The sequence below is a fragment of the Sorex fumeus genome, unplaced genomic scaffold (genome assembly GCF_029834395.1).
Source record: "Sorex fumeus unplaced genomic scaffold, SorFum_2.1 ptg000053l, whole genome shotgun sequence".
NCBI classification, from domain to species: Eukaryota; Metazoa; Chordata; class Mammalia; order Eulipotyphla; family Soricidae; genus Sorex; species Sorex fumeus.
Window position 1 is genome coordinate 2,243,560 of NW_026606110.1, and position 20,642 is coordinate 2,264,201.

At 43.4% G+C, this 20,642-nt stretch overlaps 1 protein-coding gene across 4 annotated transcripts in view; it reads left to right on the forward strand.

The window, feature by feature from the left end:
* The window catches only part of VPS13B (vacuolar protein sorting 13 homolog B), a 667,453-nt gene that overhangs the window by 468,338 nt on the left and 178,473 nt on the right, over positions 1-20,642 (forward strand). For all 4 annotated transcript variants that reach the window (XM_056124953.1, XM_056124949.1, XM_056124951.1 and 1 more), the window contains exon 33: positions 6,246-6,936. In XM_056124953.1, coding sequence (XP_055980928.1) covers positions 6,246-6,936 — 691 coding nt within the window. The remainder of the gene's footprint in view (positions 1-6,245; positions 6,937-20,642) is intronic.

The window sequence follows — 20,642 nt, forward strand, 5'->3', positions numbered from 1 at the left end:
GTTCCCAGGTGCTTTTACCTAGACCATCAATGCCTTGTGAAGCTAATTTGCATAGAAAGTTGTAGAAGTCGATGAAGAATGATGCTGACTCTCAAAATCTAACTTGGGACTGGAACAATAGCACAGCAGGTAGGGTGTTTGCCTTGCACAGGGCCGACCCAGGTTCAATCCCCCGGATCCCAAATGGTCCCTCAAGGACCGCCAGGAGTAATTCCTGAGTAAAGAGCCAGGAGTATCCCCTGAGCATCGCTGGGTGTGACCCAAAAACAAAGCAAGAACTAATAAATTTTTTAAAAATCTAACTTAAAAATACACTTTCATGATCTACACAGTTTTGTTCATTGCAGCTGTATTGAGGAGGTATTGGGGACTCATTGTAAAGCTTGTAGGGGTCACTCTTAAGGCTTCGCAGCACTGCCCCACCCCGCCCCTATCCTCTGAGATACAGCAAGATCCACATGCATGTTTGTGCTTCTTCCACAAGGCCAGGATCCTCTAAAGTCTATGAGCGTTCTCTTTTGTGACTCCAGGATGTGTGATCATGAGAACGCCGCGACTGATTTTTCTCCCTTATATTCAGTGTTTAAAGACAGACAAGACATTCACTTAATCAAACACACCACGACATTTTAGCAAGGGCAGTAAAGTTGGAACAACTGTCACGGTGAAATATAGATGTGACTGTCGCTTTGATTTTGTGGTTTCACACTTGACATTTTCCTCACTTTAAAGATGGGGGAGAACGATCTCATGATCTGCAAAAGATAGTTTGATCAAGGTCGGAGAGTGACTGATGCATGTTGAAAGTGTGGCTTCCGTGTTGCCGCCACATAAGCCTGATAAGACAGCGGGAAATAACATGGATGTGTTTATGTTTGGTGTGGAGTTAAGGCTGCCATAAAAAGACAGATGTGACAGAAATGATGTGGATTCCAATATTGGGGTCGCTGCCAAGTTGCCCTTTCGGCCATCAAAACAAAACTCCTATGTGTCTTCATCCTCGTTCATTTTCAAAGTTGTTTCGTGTGGGTTTTTCTTTAAGGATTTAGATATCCATTTATTTGCAGCCTTTTCATGAAGGAGCGTGCTTGTAAAAATGTTATTAAGGCCAAGCAGCATTAACTCGCTCCACCAGGAACCGCTCCTGAAAGCGGAGCTTCTCGCCAACACCAGAGGTTGGGCCAGGGAACCTCATTCCCCCTTACCAGGGGATCTAGTCCAGGCACCCCTCCCTGCCCCTAGAAGGAGCAGGCTGTCCTCCTTCATTCTGAGGGCAGCCTTAGCCCCTGCTTCCTGCCACCTCCTATCTGTGCCATCTAGCTGTGAAAGAATGGGGAAGTGTGCGGAAATCATCGAAGAAGTCAGCTCTCAACTTGCCATGTTTTCTGAACTATTGAAAACCTGGGCCTGTTGGAACCCATTGATAGTGTAACTGTAGAATTCCCCCGGTTTAAGTACCATCTGGTTGTGCTCAAGGCTTTAAAGCTGTTATCTCCGCATAAAATTTCAGAGTCCTAGACTTTTTTTTTTCACCAAACTATTCATTTTTAAGCCACAAATATTTTTCCAACTCTTTCAGATTTTATCTAAAAGTATATTTTAACAGTATTTAAATAGTTCTTAAACAATAACAATTTATCTTGATAGATGGCATGCTGTGTTTTTTTTCATTTTATTCTAATTAGCCATTGTGGAACCAAATTCCCTTTTGTTTTAGTCTTTTGAATATTGTTTAATTATAGTTATCATGCCAGATATCTTAAAGGTTATTTTACCAATACAGTTTCATTTAACATAACCCATATGGAATCAATAGCCCAGTTTCCTAAAGTGAATGCTTGGAAAATCTTACATTCATATGTTAAGAGTACACATCCTTTCCTCATTAGTTGGAAAGTACAGGGATTTTGGCACCGGTCCTGTGTGGAAGCATTGTGCAGCCTTTATATGGATTTTGTTTTTAGCCTTTGATGACACTGTTTAGAATAGGAAGTATCTAATAAGTAAAGCATTTTGTCTCAAGTGCTGCCAGTGTGTTTAATATATGCCTGGAGGTCTGAAACATTATCTTCTTCACTACAGTAATATGCATTTAATTCTCTGAAAGCAGAAGGTTGAACTTTTAAAAGGGACGCAAAGTACATTTTCAAACAGAGTAATCCAAAACATATGGAAGAGGGGACCAGAGTAATGTACAGTTGGTTTTTATGGTTTAATCATGATCATGTTAATGCACACCAGTAGCTAATTAAAGAAAACTTTTATTGTTCCATTTAAGTGAGTTAGGTAAAGAGTGGGAGAACCGAGGCAAGAGCACGGCCCAGAGACGCGTGTTTCTTGGGCGTTCGCTCTCAGCAGGCTGAAATTGCAGCTCCTGACAACTTAAGTTATTAGTCCCCGTGGACGATCATAAAGCAAAAGTTATTTTCAAAGTGATCACGCCGTGCACTTTGCTTTTTTCACAAAGGAATGGTAAATTGATGCCCGAGTTCAGGACTTAGCACACATAATTAATTATAAAATTGTTCTTCAGAGCAGGGCAGATACTCTTCAATGTAACGGATAAGTGTGCATGGCCTGGTGACAATCCCATGGAGTTTTAAATATGTCTCGGAAATCACCAGCGTATTTGTCTCAGCCCTATACTAAGAGTGCGGAAACTTAGACAAACGGGGAAATCTTGGCACTTAGAAGTTCGAGTTCTCGTGTAGGGAAAGTTGTGCTTTTTTCTTTTCTTTCTCCTTTTCTGTAGGAAGCAGTCTTTCGGGGTCACTGGCTCCAATTCCATCCCCACGGGAGGGACTAGAGGGAGGTCGGGTAACCCACACGACCAGGCTGCTCGCTGCCACCTTCCCCTGCAGGTCTCATCTGACCGAGGGCAGTGTCTAAAGTGCTGTGACCCCACTTTAGGGAGAATAGACTAGAAGTACACATCTGGACATCGGGAGAAGGAAAATTGGGCGCTCTGTTTGCAGAAAGGGTGTTCTCAGGTATCTGGTGCCAGGATTGATTCCCAACACCTGAGCCCTGCCAGTCATGATCCCTGAGCACAGAGCCCGGAGTAAACCCTCAACACAGCCAGATGTGGCCCCAACCCAAAAAGCCAAAGTATATTCATAATCTCATGTGAGTGTCTGCAGTTGTCTGCCTTGATTGAGGGAACAAAAATACTGAATTCTTGGTTTGAGTTTATCATGGACTATCACTTAATCACTTAACTTCCCGTTAGTCGTCGATTTGCTCGAGCGGGCGCCAGTAACGTCTCCATTTGTCCCTGTCGCGTGCTAGTGTAGCCCAATGGCATCTGTTTGCTCCGGGAACATGAAGGGCCTCAAACCGATCGTTCATGATCTTGACGAAGAAGTCTGACCATCTGGTAGGTGGGCGGCCACGCGGTCTTTTGACATCCCGTGGAATCCAATCAGTAACAGCTCTAGTCCAACGGTCGTCTTTAAATCTCATTACGTGACCAGCCCATCTAATTTTCTACACCTTGGCAAATGAGGCAGCGTCCCTGATCCTTGATCGTCGACGGATGTCAGAACTCCGGATTCGTTCTCTCATTTGAGTGATATTCCAAGCATAGCTCTTTCTATTCTTCTTTGGGAGACCTGAATAGCATTCTCATCCTGTTTGCGTAGGGCCCAGGTCTCTGAGGCGTATGTTAATGCAGGAAGAACAGTGGAATCAAAGAGATGTGCCTGGAGCCGGAGGTTCTTCGTCCTCTTAGCTATTTCTTCGACGTTCTTGAAGGCGTTCCAAGCCGCTCTCTTCCTCCTGCGCAGCTCGGGTGCCAGGTCATTTGTCATGTTGACCTCTCGACCTAGGTACACATAGCTGTTGCATTCGGAGATGGTCGTTCCATTGAGAGCGAATGGGGCATCAGGAACGAGGCTGTTTCTCATAAACATTGTCTTCGTAAGATTCAGCTGTAGTCCTACCTTTCCACACTCACGGTCAAAGTCGGCCAGCATTTGTGCCGCTTGACTGATGTTTGGTGTTATTAAAACAATGTCATCAGCAAAGCGGAGGTGGTGTAGTTGCCGACCATCTATCTTCACTCCCATTCCTTCCCATTCCAGTCGTCGCATGATGTTCTCGAGGGTGGCACTGAAGAGTTTCGGTGAAATGGTATCACCCTGCCGCACCCCTCTCTTGACATCAACGATCACTTCTTTGTAGAATGGTGAGATCCTGGTAGTGAATCCGCAATACAGCTCACGGAGGATCCTGATGTATTGGGCTTGAATGCCCTGATTGGCTAGGGCTTCAATGACCGCTTCCGTCTCAACAGAATCAAAGGCCTTCTTTAAATCAATGAACGTTAGACAGAGCGGCATCTTGAACTCCCGAGAAACCTCAATGAGCTTGGTTATCGTGTGGATATGGTCGATGGTGCTGAATCCTTTGTGGAACATGATTGATCATGGACTATAACATAAAAGAAAATTTTTTTAGGTCTGCTACATGTAGATACTTTGTACTCTCTAAAATATAGGCAAGTAAATCCCGGACTGTTTGATGCCTGCTGTGATTTTTACCATGGATGTTATTTGGGAAATTCTAATTGGTAATGGATTCAGAAGTATGACTGATACTTTTGTGATGGAGATAACTAAAAGGTCTACAGTTATATAGTTAAAAGAGAAATTGTCCCAATTTTATTGTACCAGTTTCTTAGTACAAATTTGAATTAGAGATGTCCATTCATTTGTATGAATAAGCCTCTGCATAAGCCTAGGCAGAGATAAGAATGCCACCTAAAAATGTGTTTCCTTTCTGAACCTTGATGGCTCAGCCCTGTGATCTTAGACCTAGTGATTTCTCTCGTTAGGTCTCAGTTTTGTGAGCTGTAAAATGGGGCTAGCAATAGTCCCTTCCATGGATTCTAACACTTTGTAAAGAAAATGTACGTTAAATTCTATATTTGGCAAAGAAAAATCCTACTCAGTATGATTTTTCTTTCTTTGTTTTTCTTTTTATCTTTCTTTTTTAACAAAATGAATTTGTCATAAGAGGTCCCCTAAGCAGCAGTACTCTGTGTGAAGCCTGGGCTGCTCCGGATCCAAGTCAGGGCGCCCAAGAAATCTAGGAGCCCAAGAAAATTAGTACCAGATATTTGTCAGCCATGTTTGTTGACAAAAGCTGAAATTTCAATATTCAATTACCTGTAAGTAGTTGAATAAAGTGCAGTATTATGACACTTTTTGAGTGGGACTGGTGAAGGGGACATTAGTGTAGTCAATTCAGGGGCCACGTGTGTCTCTCAAGCAGGAGTCTGACCCTGTACAGTGGGGACAGGAGTTGGGGGGACACCTGGGCACCTGTATAGTGGGGATGGGAGTTAGAGGGACACCTGGGCACAGTTAGGGGGGAAAATCGTCTGATTGAATGTTGCTAGATGATCAGATGGAGGTTGGAGGGTTTGGGGTTCTCAGATTTTTGATGGTTTCTTGTGTGGTTTCATTTCTTCATTGGAAAAGAAGGGAAGTACCTAGGTCTCAAATAGCATTTCACAACCTAATGACAGGTTGGGTTGGACCAGGGATGGGAGCAGGGGCGTGGATGTTTGGGCCACACCCTGGTACTCAGGAGCTGCTCCTGGCTCTGTGCTCTAGGTTGTTCCCAGTGGTGCTTAGGGGACCACATATGACGTGGAAAATTGTACCAGCATTGGCCACATGCCAGGCAAGTGCTTTAAGCCCTGCACTAGTGTGCAGCCCAGTAAACAGGATTTAAAAAGTAGTACTTGGAAAATTATAGAATACCAATGTTTGTTTTTTTTTTTTTGGCTTTTTGGGTCACACCTGGTGATGCACAGGGGTTACTCCTGGCTCTGCACTCAGGAATTACTCCTGGTGGTAGCTCAGGGGACAATATGGGATGCTGGGAATCCAACCTGGGTTGGCCACGTGCAAGGCAAACGCTACCCACTGTGCTATCACTTCAGCCCCTACCAATGTTATTTTGAGAGACATAGTTTTAGATGTACTACTGTGTGTTGGTACAAAAAGAAAAAAAAACTGACTCTCAGCTATGTATTTTAGTGAGAGAAATGCCATCTAATTCCTTTCTCTCAGATAGGCTTTGTGAGCTTACCATGAATGTTTCTGCATGGCCCCTACTTTGTTTTGCGACAATTCTGTTACACGTATTCTCCACCCCTTGCAGACTCACTTAGTGTGATTAGAGCATCACCCTTGGGACACGAGCCATGGATAACGCATGCTCTTTTGTCCTGGCAGGTCTCTAAGCAGGAGCAGAGCAGGGCTGACACCGTGGAGGGCAGCGTGGCCGAGACGTCCTCCCGGTACAGCGGCGCGCGGGACAGCGGCTTTGGCAGTGACAGCGTGAAGATCCGGATCGTGCAGATCGAGCAGGACAGCGGCACCAGCCAGCACCGCCTCGCACGCCCCTCACGTCAGTCCTCCATCGTGAAAAACCTGAACTTCATCCCCTTCGACATATTCATCACGGCCAGCAGGATCTCCCTAATGACCTATGCCTGCACGCCCCTGCCCGCATCCAAGCTGCAGCCACCGATGTCGGGGAACGGGAAATCGGACAAGAGCTCCCTGAATCTCCCGGAGGCAGAGTCGCCGGCTGCCAAGCCTGGCCCGGCCTCTATTTCCATGGTCACAGCTGAGGACCTGGTGAGCAGCAGCTTCTCGTTCCCCACGGGGAAGAGACTTGGGGTCATCTCCCTGGAGAGCCTCCATGCCTCCAGTCGCTCCTCCGCCCGTCAGGCCCTGGGCATCACGGTTGTGCGGCAGCCCGGCCGCAGGGGAGCAGGGGGCCTGCAGCTGAAGCCCTTCCTCTACCTCATCCTGTCCCAGCCTTCTCTGCTGCTGAGTTGTCACCACCGGAAGCAGAGGGTGGAAGTCTCCCTTTTCGACGCCGTGCTGAAAGGGGTCACCCCGGATTACGTCTGCACAGGTAAGGGCCTTCCAGCTGGCTGGAAGTTGACCGCTCGGTGTCTGTTTGATATTCCAGAGTTTTCAGGATTGCCTGGCCGAGACAGTCGGCAGGCCAGACTAGCTGTTGTCCACAGAAGCTGGCGTCCCACAAATTGTGCACCCCACAATCAAAACACAACATAGAAAATGTTGGCTACGGGTCCAGACCAGAGATAGTCTTAGTATTCTGACTGTGGCCTGGAGTGTTCACTTTGGTTCAGGAATTGGTTGTGGCAGAACTTTCTGGACTATAGACATGCTTAAAAATCTCCAGTGATGAGGAAGCAAACCATTCTTATATTAATATGAAACATAATATGAAATATTCATATCAGACTGCAGGTATGATTTCCACGCTAATGCAAAGAAAAACCTTAGAAGACAAATGTCATGGTTTCGATAGACTTCATCTAAAACAACAGCATAGTGAATATTACTGAGCGGGTGTCAGATTCTTTCATGCAAGTGCCAGCAGTCAGTGGTGTTGGCCAGCTAACTAGGTCTTGCTGTCACCTCCATCCTCCTACAGTCAGGGAGCGTCTGCCTGTCCTGATCAGGGGTCAGCTCTGAGCACTGCCCGCTGTGAGAACAGAAACAAAGAACAAGAAAGCTTTGATGGAACTTCTTCAGCGAACAGTGTTCCCGTGTAGATCAGAAAAACGGTCTCAGGCTCGGGAGTAAGACATACTGGTTGGTAAGCCACAGGACCAGTGGCAGCAGGCCAGACACAGCAGCCTGTGCCCTGAGACCGTGTAGAGCAGGAGAGTTGGCTGCCAAAATACAGAGGTGAGCTGGATCATCTCAGAACGCCGAAGAGGCCTTGCAAGCTCAGGCAGGCTTCAGGCTTCTGAGCACTGTGAGGTGGCACCAGCCAGCAGACAGAAGCCGGCAGTGACGCACTTGGAGAACTGTCCAATGTGGAAGGAGGGCTGAGTTGTTCCTTTTTGGTTTGTTTCTGATTTTGTTTGGGGGCCACCCCTTGTGGTACTCAGGGCTTACTCTTGGCTCCGCACGGGGGATCACTCCTTGGGGGCTCTGGGAACCAGAAGGAGAGCCAGGGGTGAAACCTGGGTTTGCCACAAGCAAGGGAAGCGCCCTCCCTATTGTCCTATTGCTTCAGCCCTTAGGGGCTGGTTCATTCCTATCACTGACAAGGGTCATCTCATACAACAGACTCCTGGACAGTGGATGGCAGGAGTGGCGGTTGGGGTCAAGCCCAAGAAAGTGCAAGGGCAAAGGAGTCTTTAACTCTCACTGAGGTGGAGTGCACATACCCTGCTTGCTAAGGAGAGGTAGCATAGCTGGGGCTAGAGCGACACTACAGCAGGGAGGACGCTCGCCTTGCACGCGGCCATCACGTCTCAATCCTCAGCAATCCATTGAATGCCCCATGTACCGTCGGGAGTGATTCCTGAGCACAGAGCCAGGAGTAACCCCTGAGCACCGCAGGGTGTGACTGAGAAGAGAAAAGGAAAGAGGAAGGGACAGGGAAGGAGAGCATAGCCTGCTAGCCCAGCTGGGGTGTTCGGGGCTGCCCACACTGCTTGAGAGAGTGACCATGCCGGCTTAGTAACATGGAAGCCCAGCGTTAGACCACTGTTAGCCTCATTCGGTCATATGCAGACATTTGTGCCACGGGTACTGGTGAGTGCTGCAACGGGCTCCTCTCCAGGGGCCAGCATTCAGCACTCTCAGCCCCCGCTCCCGACCCTCAGCTGCCCCCTTTCCCGAGGCCCCACCCTGCAGCAGCTCGTCAGGAGCTGAGGGGTGGGAGGGATGCTGAGGAAGCTGCTGACTCAGGGAGGCTGCCCACCTCTGAACCTGAGGCCCGCTTGGGGAGCTTCTTGGCATTGGCCAGAGTGAGGTGCAGGATGGAGACATCCACGGGGATTCAAGCCCCCTCCCTTGTAGAAAGGTAGCTCCCCACCTCTCTGAGGCTGTTGGTGCAGGTTAGCGAGCTCACAGGGTCCAGACTTTCCACAGTGATGTGTCTTTGAACTTAAATGGAATTCAGCTAGTCCCTAGTTGAAATGCTAAAGTACTCTTTAAAAAATAATAATAAAGCCCATGAACGGCTCCTCCGGCTCCTGAATGATCCCAGAGGCACACAAACCAGTCTTGGAACCCAGTGACTTCTGGCAGAAATCCCTCTGGACTTAATTACTAAAATGTCAGAAATCCAAAATTGTGTGGCTATTGTCATGACCACACAACATCACATCAATATTATCAGCAATAGAAAACAAATTATCTAATGATGCCTTTTCGGCAGGTCTAATTGTTGGGGGGAAATTCCAAATAATAATGGTGTGTCTTCTGTCAAAAAATTGAATGTAATCAAAATAGAGAGAGAGTAAAGTGGAAATCATCTGACACACAGGCAGGGGGAGGGGTGGGATGGGGGGTCTACGGGGGGTCTTGGTGGTGAAAAATCTGCACTGGTTGAAGGGATGAGTGTTTGATCATTGTATGACTAGACTTAAACCTGAAAGCTTTGTAACTGTTCTCATGGTGATCCAATAAAAAAAAAAAAGAGGAGGAGTAGGAGATATCAGGAAAAAAATAGTAAAATAAAATAAAAAATAATGGAGAAATCCTTGTATATGGGCGCCCTTGTGCAGCCTAGTTTCAGTAAAGGAAATCTAGAGCCAAGATTCTGGACCTGACTTGGGGATGTGACTATCTGAAAGAAGAAGCATCCTCTAGAATCATCCTCCGAGTAAAAGCCTTATGAAAGCCTTTCCTTACAGTGAACACATCTACTTGGACAGTCTCACAGTCTAAATTCTAAAGGAGGCATCAGTATAAATTGCCATGTGTTTAGAAATGACTTCATTGATTTAGGGAATTTTGTCATGGTCACAGTCCTCCCATTGTTTATTGATTTGCTCGAGTGGGCCCAATAACGTCTCCATCGTGAGACTTATTGTTACTGTGTTTGGCATATTGAATACGTCACAGGTAGCTTGTCAGGTTTTGCCGTGTGGGCAAGATACTCTCGGTAGTTTGCGAGGCTCTCCTAGAGGGGCGGAGGAATCAAACCGGGTCCGCCCAGTCGGTCGTGTGCAAGGCAAACGCCTTACCGCTGTGCTATCGCTCCAGCCCAGGGAATTTTGTGAGAAAGCAAGTAGTTAAAATACAGTAGGGAGTTGGAAAGGTAATACAACTGGTAGGGTGACTGCCTTGCACACAACCCACGTGAGTTTGATCTCTGGCACCCCGTTGGGTCCCCGAGCACAGCCAGGAGTCGTCTCTGAGCACAGAGCCCACAGTAAGCCCTGAGCACCACTGGCTGTACCCTATTCAAAATAAAAACTAAAATGTAATATCTTGGTGTGGGACAGCTTTGCCGTTCACAGACTCACCTAGGTTCGATCCCCCCAAGCCCCGCCAGTAGTGGCCCTTAGCACAGAATCAGGAATAAGCCCACAGCAATGTTGGGTGTGTTGCCCCCTCAAAAATAAATAATAATAAGCTTAAAATGTAACAGACCAGAAAAAGCACGAAGGACTGAGCGCATGCTTCACAGGATGAAAGGCCTGGTTCGATCCCTGTCTTGTCAGAACCTCCAGGAGCGACCCCTCATCACAGTGTCAGGAGTGGCCGTGGAGAACTGCCAGGCGGTGGTCCCTAGCCTATTCACATATGACACTTGCCAAGCACTATACTGACTGCTTTCAATATAATATCTTCATTCATCCTTCTAACAAATCCACGGGTGAGATTGAAGTCCCCCGTTTCAGATGGAAAAAAGCTCAATTTTGGAGAAGCAGCTTGCCCACATCACAGACCTCGTATTAAACACTGCAAAGTCCGGGGGCTGGAGAGATGGTACAGTGGGCAGGGCACTTGCCTTGAATGTGGCTGTCTTGTGTTCAATCTCTGGTGCCCCATCTGGTTCCCTGGGCCCCGCCAGGTGTGATCCCCAAGTGCAGAGCAGGAGTAAGCCCTGAGTACTGCCAGGTGCAGCCCACAAACCAAAAAATTGCTAAAATTCAAACCAAGGATGGCGGGACTCCTGTGTCTGGTCTCTAAACCTTTCTCCCTGGGCCAAGGGAAAGATGAGGATTTGCACGTTTAGCACTCAGTCTCCTTTGTCCCCCTCCAGACCCCGAAAATCTTTCCCTCGGTTGGATTTGTAACTGTTAAATGTTTCCATGCTGGGCCTACCTGGGATCAGCCTCTGTAGTAATGTGACAAACCTGGTTCCAATTCCGACTTTGTCACTCACGGATATTTAGCTCTCTCAGAAGGCAGCTGTGGGGCTGAAGAGAAATAATTCGTGAAAATACTTTGAATCTAATGTTGACTCTAACAAGTTGTAGGCATTGAATCGAGCAAGTTGTAGGCTCTTATAGGAATGTGCTGCTACCGTTTTAAGTATTTCATAGTGAAAAGTCACCAAACTAGGAAGCAGAAAGCTTCCAACTTCACATTGGTCCTGTTATTAATTACCGAGGGTCTGAGCCAGACTGTTCAGTTCTTTGGGTTCCTACATCTTTATCTATAAAATATGATGATTGTACTAGACAGCAAGAAGTCCAGTTGAAAATTTTTGCTATTCTCTACTCACCTTTCTAAAAATATTCAGCCTATATTGTTTGGCCTCTGGAAGTTGATCTGTAAGCCATGTCAGATGAAAGTTTATTTTAACTTGTGAAAATGCAAGTTCTCCTTTGTCATTCTAGCAGGGCACTAATTAGTTTATTCTGTTTTAAACAGGTGAATTTTGTTAAATGTTAATGAAATTGCTTTTCAGAAAACTAATCGGGAAATTTCTGGTTTAAATTGGCCATTTGGATGAACTGTCCAAGTCCCATTCCTAATTTAGTTGTCCAGAAGACCTGATGTAGCACTTTTCTGTTCTGAAATAGTAATCGTGTGGGTAGAAAAGAGAACACTGCAGCTGGCTCTCATGTTAACAGTCACCAAGGAAGTCCAGCGAGGTGGTAATGCCAGTTCTCTTTCTGGATTCTGAAACGACCTGTAATGACACATCTTACTTGGACAGACAAAAAAGGAGTTACCGTCACAGACCTTAAAGAAAGATCAAAGAAAAGTTAACCGCTTCAGTGAGTTAAAAGTAAATGAGGTAGCTGATTGTGTCTTTCTAGATTGTGAGGACTTCCATCCTTGATTCTAAGGTTAGTCGTTATTTTTGGAAGGAAACTCAAGTGACGGCACCTCCCTGATCACCCCTGGCCATCATTTCAGCCATGCCTTAGGTTGTTATGGAGACACTGGGCTTTCTTTCCTGAGGCATCGGAAATATTTGATGGTAAAAATAAGTGCTAGTACCACGCAGTTATAATTGTTCACGATTCTCCCTGCATGTCAGGCACCCTTATTACAACATGCTGAGTTTCCTGTGTGTGGTGCTGGCATGGAACAAAAAGCAAACAGATGATTTTATTTCACAGAAGACTATGTTTAGAGGATAATTTCCCCCTAAACTCCTAATTCTTACAAGAATATAAAATGGATGTATGAGAATTTTTATTTAACTCATTAACTAATGAGAAAACTGTAGGAATGTTCAATAAGAATTCATACACAGAAGACTTCTAAATGCCTGCTCATTTCAGAGATTTCCGTTTCCTAATTTATTGGGATCCTGAAAGTTGGTCCAAGCCGCTTAATTGTTCACTTTACTCATTGTTAATCTATGGCTTGGGGTGGTTCTCTGTAGAGAATTGTAATTTAACATTAATCTGTAAGGACTTAGTTTCAGGAGCAGAGCAAAGGTACCGGATTCATGCACTTGCCTTGCATGTCGCCCTCCCTGGCTCAATCCCCAGCCCTGCATGTGGTCCCAGAGCCGCACCAGGCACCCTGGCGCAGTCACTTGACCACCACAGGGTTGGTTGTACCTCCACACCCAAAAAATAACATTGTTTTATTTGAAATGTTTAAAGGCTCCAGTGAAAATACTCAGAGCAAGCACTAAAAATCCTTCAGATATTTTTGGAAGGTAGTGTGGTTTCTCAAAGGTAATCACATTAAATTAATTTTGCTTTCTAAATCTCAAGTAATCCTCCTGTTTTGCACAATCAACCTGGTATTATTTTAGAAGGTACCTTATGTCTCCATTACTTCCCATTTATAGTTCTGTCACTTGGAAATACTCATTTATTCATCCAGATTGAGTACTAGATGTTTACCAAGCATATTCATATGCAGAGGAACCTGTAATAAGGCCCAGTTTCTGCCCCTGGTACCTCTTTTAACACAGAGATTATACTTAATATGAATAGTGATTAAAGTTTAGAAAATTACATATAGGCATGATATGAATACTTGAAATGTTTTAAGAGCTGTAACATCTATTTTAAGAGATAGTTTACAAAACCTTAATGTCAGTTATATGGAATTGTTTAAGCAGGAAGCCATGAATAAAAAATTATGCTTCAAATTAAGTTTTATTAGATTCATATCAAGCTGCGATGCAGTATTAATTTTAGTGTTTTACTTAATTTATCTATTTTCCTTTTTTCTATCTTCATAGTGTGTTTTATTTTATTTGCCCTGGGGTTTCCATATATATGTCTAATCTTGTCTAGTCTGCTTAGTGATAATATATTATCACTCCTAGAAAATGCTAAAGTCTTACATCCATATAGGTCCTTTTATTTCCTTTATTTAAAATTATATATCTGGGGCTGGAGCAATAGCACAGCAGGTAGGGCGTTTGCCTTGCATGCGGCCGACCCAGATTCGATTCCCAGCATCCCATATGGTCCCCTGAGCACCGCCAGGAATGATTCTTGAGTACATGAACCAGGAGAAACTCCTGTGCATCGCCAGGTGTGACCCAAAAAAGCAAAATAAATAAATAAATAAAATTATATATCTACATTATTAAAAAACAAATATTGTGATCTTTGTTGCAACAGTCTTATTTTGTTAAAAAAAATAATCAGGAGAGTGGTTGGAGAACTAAACAGAAAAAAACTAGTCTTTTCTATCTCCCAGGTACTTACTCATATCAAAAGCTGTTTCTTTATTCCTAGTTTTAAGTTTTTCTACAGTCTAATTCCCCTCAATGTTATGAACCATTTCTTTGAATGCCTTGAAGTGAAGAAAACTACTGGGAATTAATTTCTTAGTTTTCTGTCATCTTAGTCTCTAATTTCTCTCTTTCTCACACACACATAAACACAGTCTCGTATACACACACACACGTGTGTGTGACACAATCTCGTGTACGCGTGTGTGTGTCTGTGTATATTCCTAAAGGATATTTTTGCTAGGTATAGAAATCTGGGTTAATACTTCCTTCAGCACTTTCAATATTGTTACACTATCTTCTAACCTGTGTGATTTCTCTTGTGAAATCTGTGCCAATTTCAGTTATTTCCATGTATGTAATATTTTTTCTTTAGCTAATTTCAGATTTTTTTTCTTATCTCTGATTATGATGGGTTTGGGCTTGACAACTTAGAACTTATCACATTTGTGGTTCTCTGAGGTTCTTGACAAGCAGATATGTTCCTACAGAGTACATACATTCATAAATTTTTTTAGAATAAATTTAGGGAATCTGTGGCTATTAGTTTCCCAAATAGGTCTTAAACTAATCTTTCTTTTCCTTTCCTGGGAGACTTAGTATCCTCTTAGTATTGTTCCACACATTGCTAAGGTCCCATGTTTTCATCTTTTTTCATTTTTCTTCTTTATGTCAGATCATTTCTATTAATTTTTGAGTGCTAAAATTTCCCTTTGAGTCTTACTGTATAGTCCTTTTTCTTTTCTGAGGATGTACATAATCCCATTCATTTCAAGTGTGCTTACATATAATTATTCAAGCATAATTATAGCACCTAGTGTAAGTCTTAACCATTCTCAGTCTGGCCACTTCAATGCCTGTTCCCGTGTATGGAGCACGTGTGCAGGTGCACACACACACACACACACACACACACACACACACTTGCACATACGCACACACTCAGTCATTGAACAAACCTTGGAGGAAAAAAAAAGAGAGACAAAAATTACAAGCCTTGTACTAGTCTCGGCCACTCCTGGGTGTTAGTCTCCCATTATGTTACTTTATGTTCCCCAGATGAATGCAATCTTTCTGTGTCTATCCCGCTCTTTCTGTCTCATTTTGCTTAACATGATACTTTCCGTGTAGTACCACTTGTATGTAAATTTCATGACTTCATCTTTTCTGACAGCTACATAGTACTCCATTGTGTAAATGTACCAAATTTTCTTTAACCAGTCATCTGTTCTCGGGCACTCAGGTTTTTTTCAGATTCTGGCTATTGTAAAGAGTGCTGCAATGAACAGACAAGTGCCGATGTCACTTTGCCTATATGTTTTTGCCTCTCTGGAGTGGTATTGCTGGGTCAAATGGGAGCTCAAATTCTAATTTTTTGAGAATCGTTCATACTGTTTTCCAAAAGGGTTGGACCAGTCGGCATTCCCACCAGCAGTGAAGGAGGGTCCCTTTCTCGCCACATCCGCGCCAGCACCAGTTGCTTTTGTTTTTTTGGATGTGGGCCAGTCTCTGTGGTGTGAAGTGATATCTCATTGTTGTTTTGATCTGCATCTCCCTGGTGATTAATGATGTAGAGCATTTTCTCATGTGCCTTTTAGCCATTCTCCAGGAATTTTGCTCCATGACTTAGAGGCCAGCCACACATGCTAGGGGAAAAGGAAGCTCAGATAGAGAAGGGAGCACCAAATAAAGGGTGTTGGGAGGATCTTCCTAGGATGGGAGAAGCATGCTGAAAGTAGACTATAGACCAAACATGATTGCCACTCAATGCCTCTCTTGCAAACCACAGGACCCAAAAGGAGAGAGAGAGAACAAAAGGAAATGCCCTGCCACAGAGGCAGGGTGGGGGGTGGGAGGGATGGTGGGACCCTTGGTGGTGGAGGTTGGGCGCTGGTGGAGGGATGGATACTTGATCATTGTATAACTGAAACCCAAGCACAAAAATTTGTAAGTCTATAACTGTACCTCGTGGTGTTTCACTAATAAAAAGATAAATAAATAAAATATAGATTAAAATTTTAAAAAATTTACAAGCCTCGATTTTCACCCCAGGCACCTGATTTTCCACCAGGATTTGTGTGGGACTCTGACTACACTTGCCACTTCCACTACCCCAATTTAGGGCATATTGTCAGGTCAAAGTTACAGAAGAAAAGCAGAAACCTAGACAGTCATGTTTCTCATTCACAAGTGACTTTTCTCCAAGACCTGCATTGTTCTTGTTTGCTTTTCAGAGTCATCAGGTACTGGACTTTTTTCCTTCTTTGTTTGCTCGCCTGCTTGTTTTGGTTTGGGGCCACACTTGGCAGTATTCAGCGTTTATTCCTGGCTCTGTGCTCGGGAATTGCAGGCTTAGGGGACCAACCACGTGTGGCACCAGGGATCTATCCTGGGCTGGCTGCATGCAAGGCAAGTGCCTTACCTGCTCTGTTATCTGTCCATCTCCTGCACCTTTTGTTCTCTTGGGTTTTCAACCAGAAGCAGTAGTAGAGTTAAGCTATACTGAGCTTTTTCCCATTTGGGTGGGCACTGGAACTCCTGCAATTTAAAAATAATGGAAATCTTTTCTAGGCCATCACAGAGACATGGTTTTCTGTGAAACCTAATACAGGATTTCCTCCAAAGTGACACTTTATGTCTCCCAGCACAGATCAGCTAAATGTATTGTAATGCACAATTACTGCTCACAGGGAGTTGTCAGGATTAACTTGAGTCTGCCCTTGTCACTATGAGGCAAAAAATATGTTCAAATACTCAAAGGTGGGAACAGTGTTCTCACCCTGTTTTCCTTGAGGAGATCCTTTCAAATATTATAAAATCAAGTTGGAGAAGGAAGTGCTGTGAAGCTCATTGCCCTGGTGTCAATCTGCCTTGTCAGAGTCGGTGACTGGTCTGTGGACTTATGGGTGGGTATTGTCCATACCATTAATGCACATACATACTGAAAAGTCTTCTTTTTTTTTTGAGATGCTACCCAGGAAAGATGATAAATGGATCCTCTGTGTATACCTACAGCAGAGCTATTCTGGAAATCCATTGTGAAATACAAATGAAACAGTTGGTTATCATTTTGGAAGTGTTGTTAATAAAATATGATCCCCATCTGTCTAGTTTAATGATCTTAAGCCCTTCCAGCTATACCTCAATGTAAACACAGTGCTCTGCTTTGTTCTACACCATTTTTTAAATGACAGATTCTTTATAATCTAAATTACCAACATGAATGACTATTAGTATCAATAACTTACAAGTGATTTTCCATCTAGTCCAAGTGTATGGCCCATTGTGAGCTAGCAGGCTTCTTTGGAAAATATTGGAACAATGCACCAGGCTTTTGTCTTCCTCACCTGACCCCACCTGTACCAGGAATGTGAGCTTCTGCCAGTACCTTGATACGCAGCAGCTGTATTATTGGCAATTCTCATTTAAATAAAGATGTATGTAGTTGTTTTTAACATAATCGTATTAGTTGTGTTTATAAATATTTAAAAATCAGTATTTGTTTTGTTTAATGGAGTCCAGATTTGAAATTGCCTCATGTCTTGACTATGCAGCCCAAGGCAGCCTCAAAAAGTCATTTTTCTTCTTGTTTGTTTGGGGCTTTTTAATTTGTTTTTGAAGAAGTGGCTGTGCCATATGGTCAATTGTGAAGAAGTAGAACCATTCTGGGGGGACAGAACTTGCCCTCAGACTTCCTCGGAACACAGCTCAGCATCTCAGAGATCAGGCATGTGTACTGGGAATTAACGGACTCACTTGAAAACAGTTGCTTCTGCCCTCTTGCAACTCCTTGGCCTTATTAAGAGCTGAGTTTCAAGCATCAGAGGCTAAAATCCAGAAATGAAGTAGGAAACAGTTTAGCATACAGAAGAAGTAATACTGCTATGCATAGGACAGGAAAAACCAGAAATGTTTTCTCTATAATGGGCTGCATGTTGAATTTTAAGTTGTGTAAAATCTGACAAAATAGAGTTTTGTCCTGCCTTTTCATCCCTTTTGTGCTAGTCTGCCCATGGTCTTCGACCCGTTGCCTCGCCTTGGAGTTTAGGTTCCTTATCTGCAATATTGGGAGCTCCCTCTGAGAGTTGTTGAAGGATTCAGGATGTCTCTGAGTTTCTTAGTAAGTCTACAGCACAGGGCTATAATGCAGTGGATGTTAGTATTATTGCTTCATGCTGTTGATTTTATCATTATTGTTAATATCTTTCTGCCAATTTAAAAACTAATGGTTATAAATGCTGGGGGTGGGGGGGGGGAGTATTCACATCATTTCAGTGCAATTATAGCTATTGTGTAGTTTGAAATTTTTCCACTCCAGTAATTGGCTTCTTTGCCCTTTCATGAATAGGACTGCGGAAAAATGTGCCAAAGACATTTGAGTAAACCAACAGTTGGAAAATCATAAACTGGCTTCTTACACCTCATAAATCATATCTTGATTTCATTTAGTTATTGTGACTTTTAGAGAAGTATTGAATTACATGTCTCTTTAGAATTAAAGGTTTTGCTAATGTCCCTGGAAAGGCTTAAAGTTAACCTGTGACTTTAATGTCAAAATGATCGCAACTTGAACATTTATCTGAAAATTTAGCTGCTGGGAACATTTCTCACTGGCCAATAATGTGAAACAAATTTTTACTTTGACAGGAATCAGCAAGTAAGTAGGTCTCTTAGATGAGAGGCGCTCCGGTCTGTCACTCAGAGAATTGTGGTGGGAAAGGAAAGTTCCCCAGCTGGTGGGGAAAAGACCCACACAGGAGAAGGACACATGAATCCTGGGAACAAAATTCAGAAACGTTAACTTTTAGTCTTGGCTCTGATGCCACCGCTCTTTAATAAAAATAACTAAATCTCTGGTCCTTTTGTTTTGATTTTTTTTCCTTATCTCTAAAGTGGGTATGATAGTATCTGGCCTTTATGCTTAACTCATTTAATCTGATCTCCAAATAAGATAATATTTATTAAATGCCTTGGGGCTATGAAACATTATTCAGCAGTAGTTGTTAGCAGCAAAAGAGGGAGCTTTCCATTGGGGGCCTGAGAAAAAGATTTGTATTCTGACCCCTTGGACAGCAATTTTATTTTATTTTTTAAATTTATTTATTTTTTTTACTGAATCACCATGAGATACCAATTTCAATCATCAGCATTTACTTATAATAAGTGAAAACTGAGGAGAATGAGAAACCATTACATTGGCTTTTGTTCATATGGACCGCAGGCTCTACTCAGAGCAGAAATAGATCTATAAGTTGATATTAAAATTACCTTTCTAGGATCTATGACAACATTTTTTTCTGAACTGTTAACAAGTAAATAATCAAATAGGAATAAAATCAAGAATATCACAGGTCAGCACAGTAAAAAAAAATACATTGCATTCATCTAGGGAACATAAAGTAACAAAATAGGAGACTAACACCCAAGAATAGCTGAGATAAGTACCAGGAGGATTACTCCATGGCTTTGAGGCCAGCCGCACACACTAGGGGAAAAGGCAGCTCAGATAGAGGTCAGAGCACCAAATAAAGGGTGTTGGGAGGTTCCTCCCAGGATGGGAGATGCGTGATGAGAGTAGACTATAGACCAAACATGATAACCACTCAATGTCTCTTTTGCGAACCACAGCACTCAAAAGGAGAGAGATAACAAAAGGGAATGCCCTGCCACAGAAGTAGGGTGGGATGGGGGGTGGGAGGGATACTGGATCAGTGGTAGTGGAGAATGGGCACTGGTGGAGGGATGGATATCCGATCATTGTATAACTGAAACCCAAGCACAAAAATTTATAAGTCTACAACTGTACCTCATGATGTTTCACTAATAAAAATTTTTTAAAAATTAATAAAAAAATAAAATTTTGTGATTGTGCTTTGGGGGGGGGAAAAAGAACCTTGTTGTAAATAAAAATGACAAATGCTGACCTTCAAGGTCTCTTTCCAACCCTAAAAGTCTACGACTTGTTTCTTCTCATGACTTCACATTTTTCAAGGCCCAAGGAGATTTAAGTAGCAAGCTAGTGTAAATAGCAATGCAATGGACCCTGGTAAATATCGTGAAGTGAAAGGGCAGACCCCCGAAAAACAAGAAAATGAAGAAAATTTGTATGGTTGACATCAGGGGTGATGGGAGACCTCTAAAACTGACTTTGAGGGCAACACAAAACCAAGCAGGTTGTTAATATAAGCAGATGCCATTTCTTGTCTTCCCCAGTGGTCAGCAGTTACAACATCATTCTTCCAAGCTTTGTGATGTAGCTGTCTGCAGCAACATATAATCAAGAACTGGGTTTATTAAAGGACTGTTAACAATGGTTGTATTCTGTCAACAAAATTAAGCTTAACTGGGTAATTTTTAAAAAAATGAATTTGCATCTCTTCCAGGAACAAATGGATGTTTTACCTAAAAATTTAAGAAAATTAAAAAAAAAATTGCATCCATAAAAAAAAAAGGTAAAGGTAAAGGCCCTCCCGTTGTTCATCGATTTGCTCGAGTGGGCCCAGTAACATCTCCATTGGAGATTTTTGTTGTTACTGTGTTTGGCATATCGAATACATCACGGGTGGCTTGCCAGGCTCTGCTATGTGGGTGAGATACTCTCGGTAGCTTGCTGGGCTCTCCGAGAGGGGCGGAGGAATCGAACTCGGGTCGGCCATGTTGGCTGCGTGCAAGGCAAACGC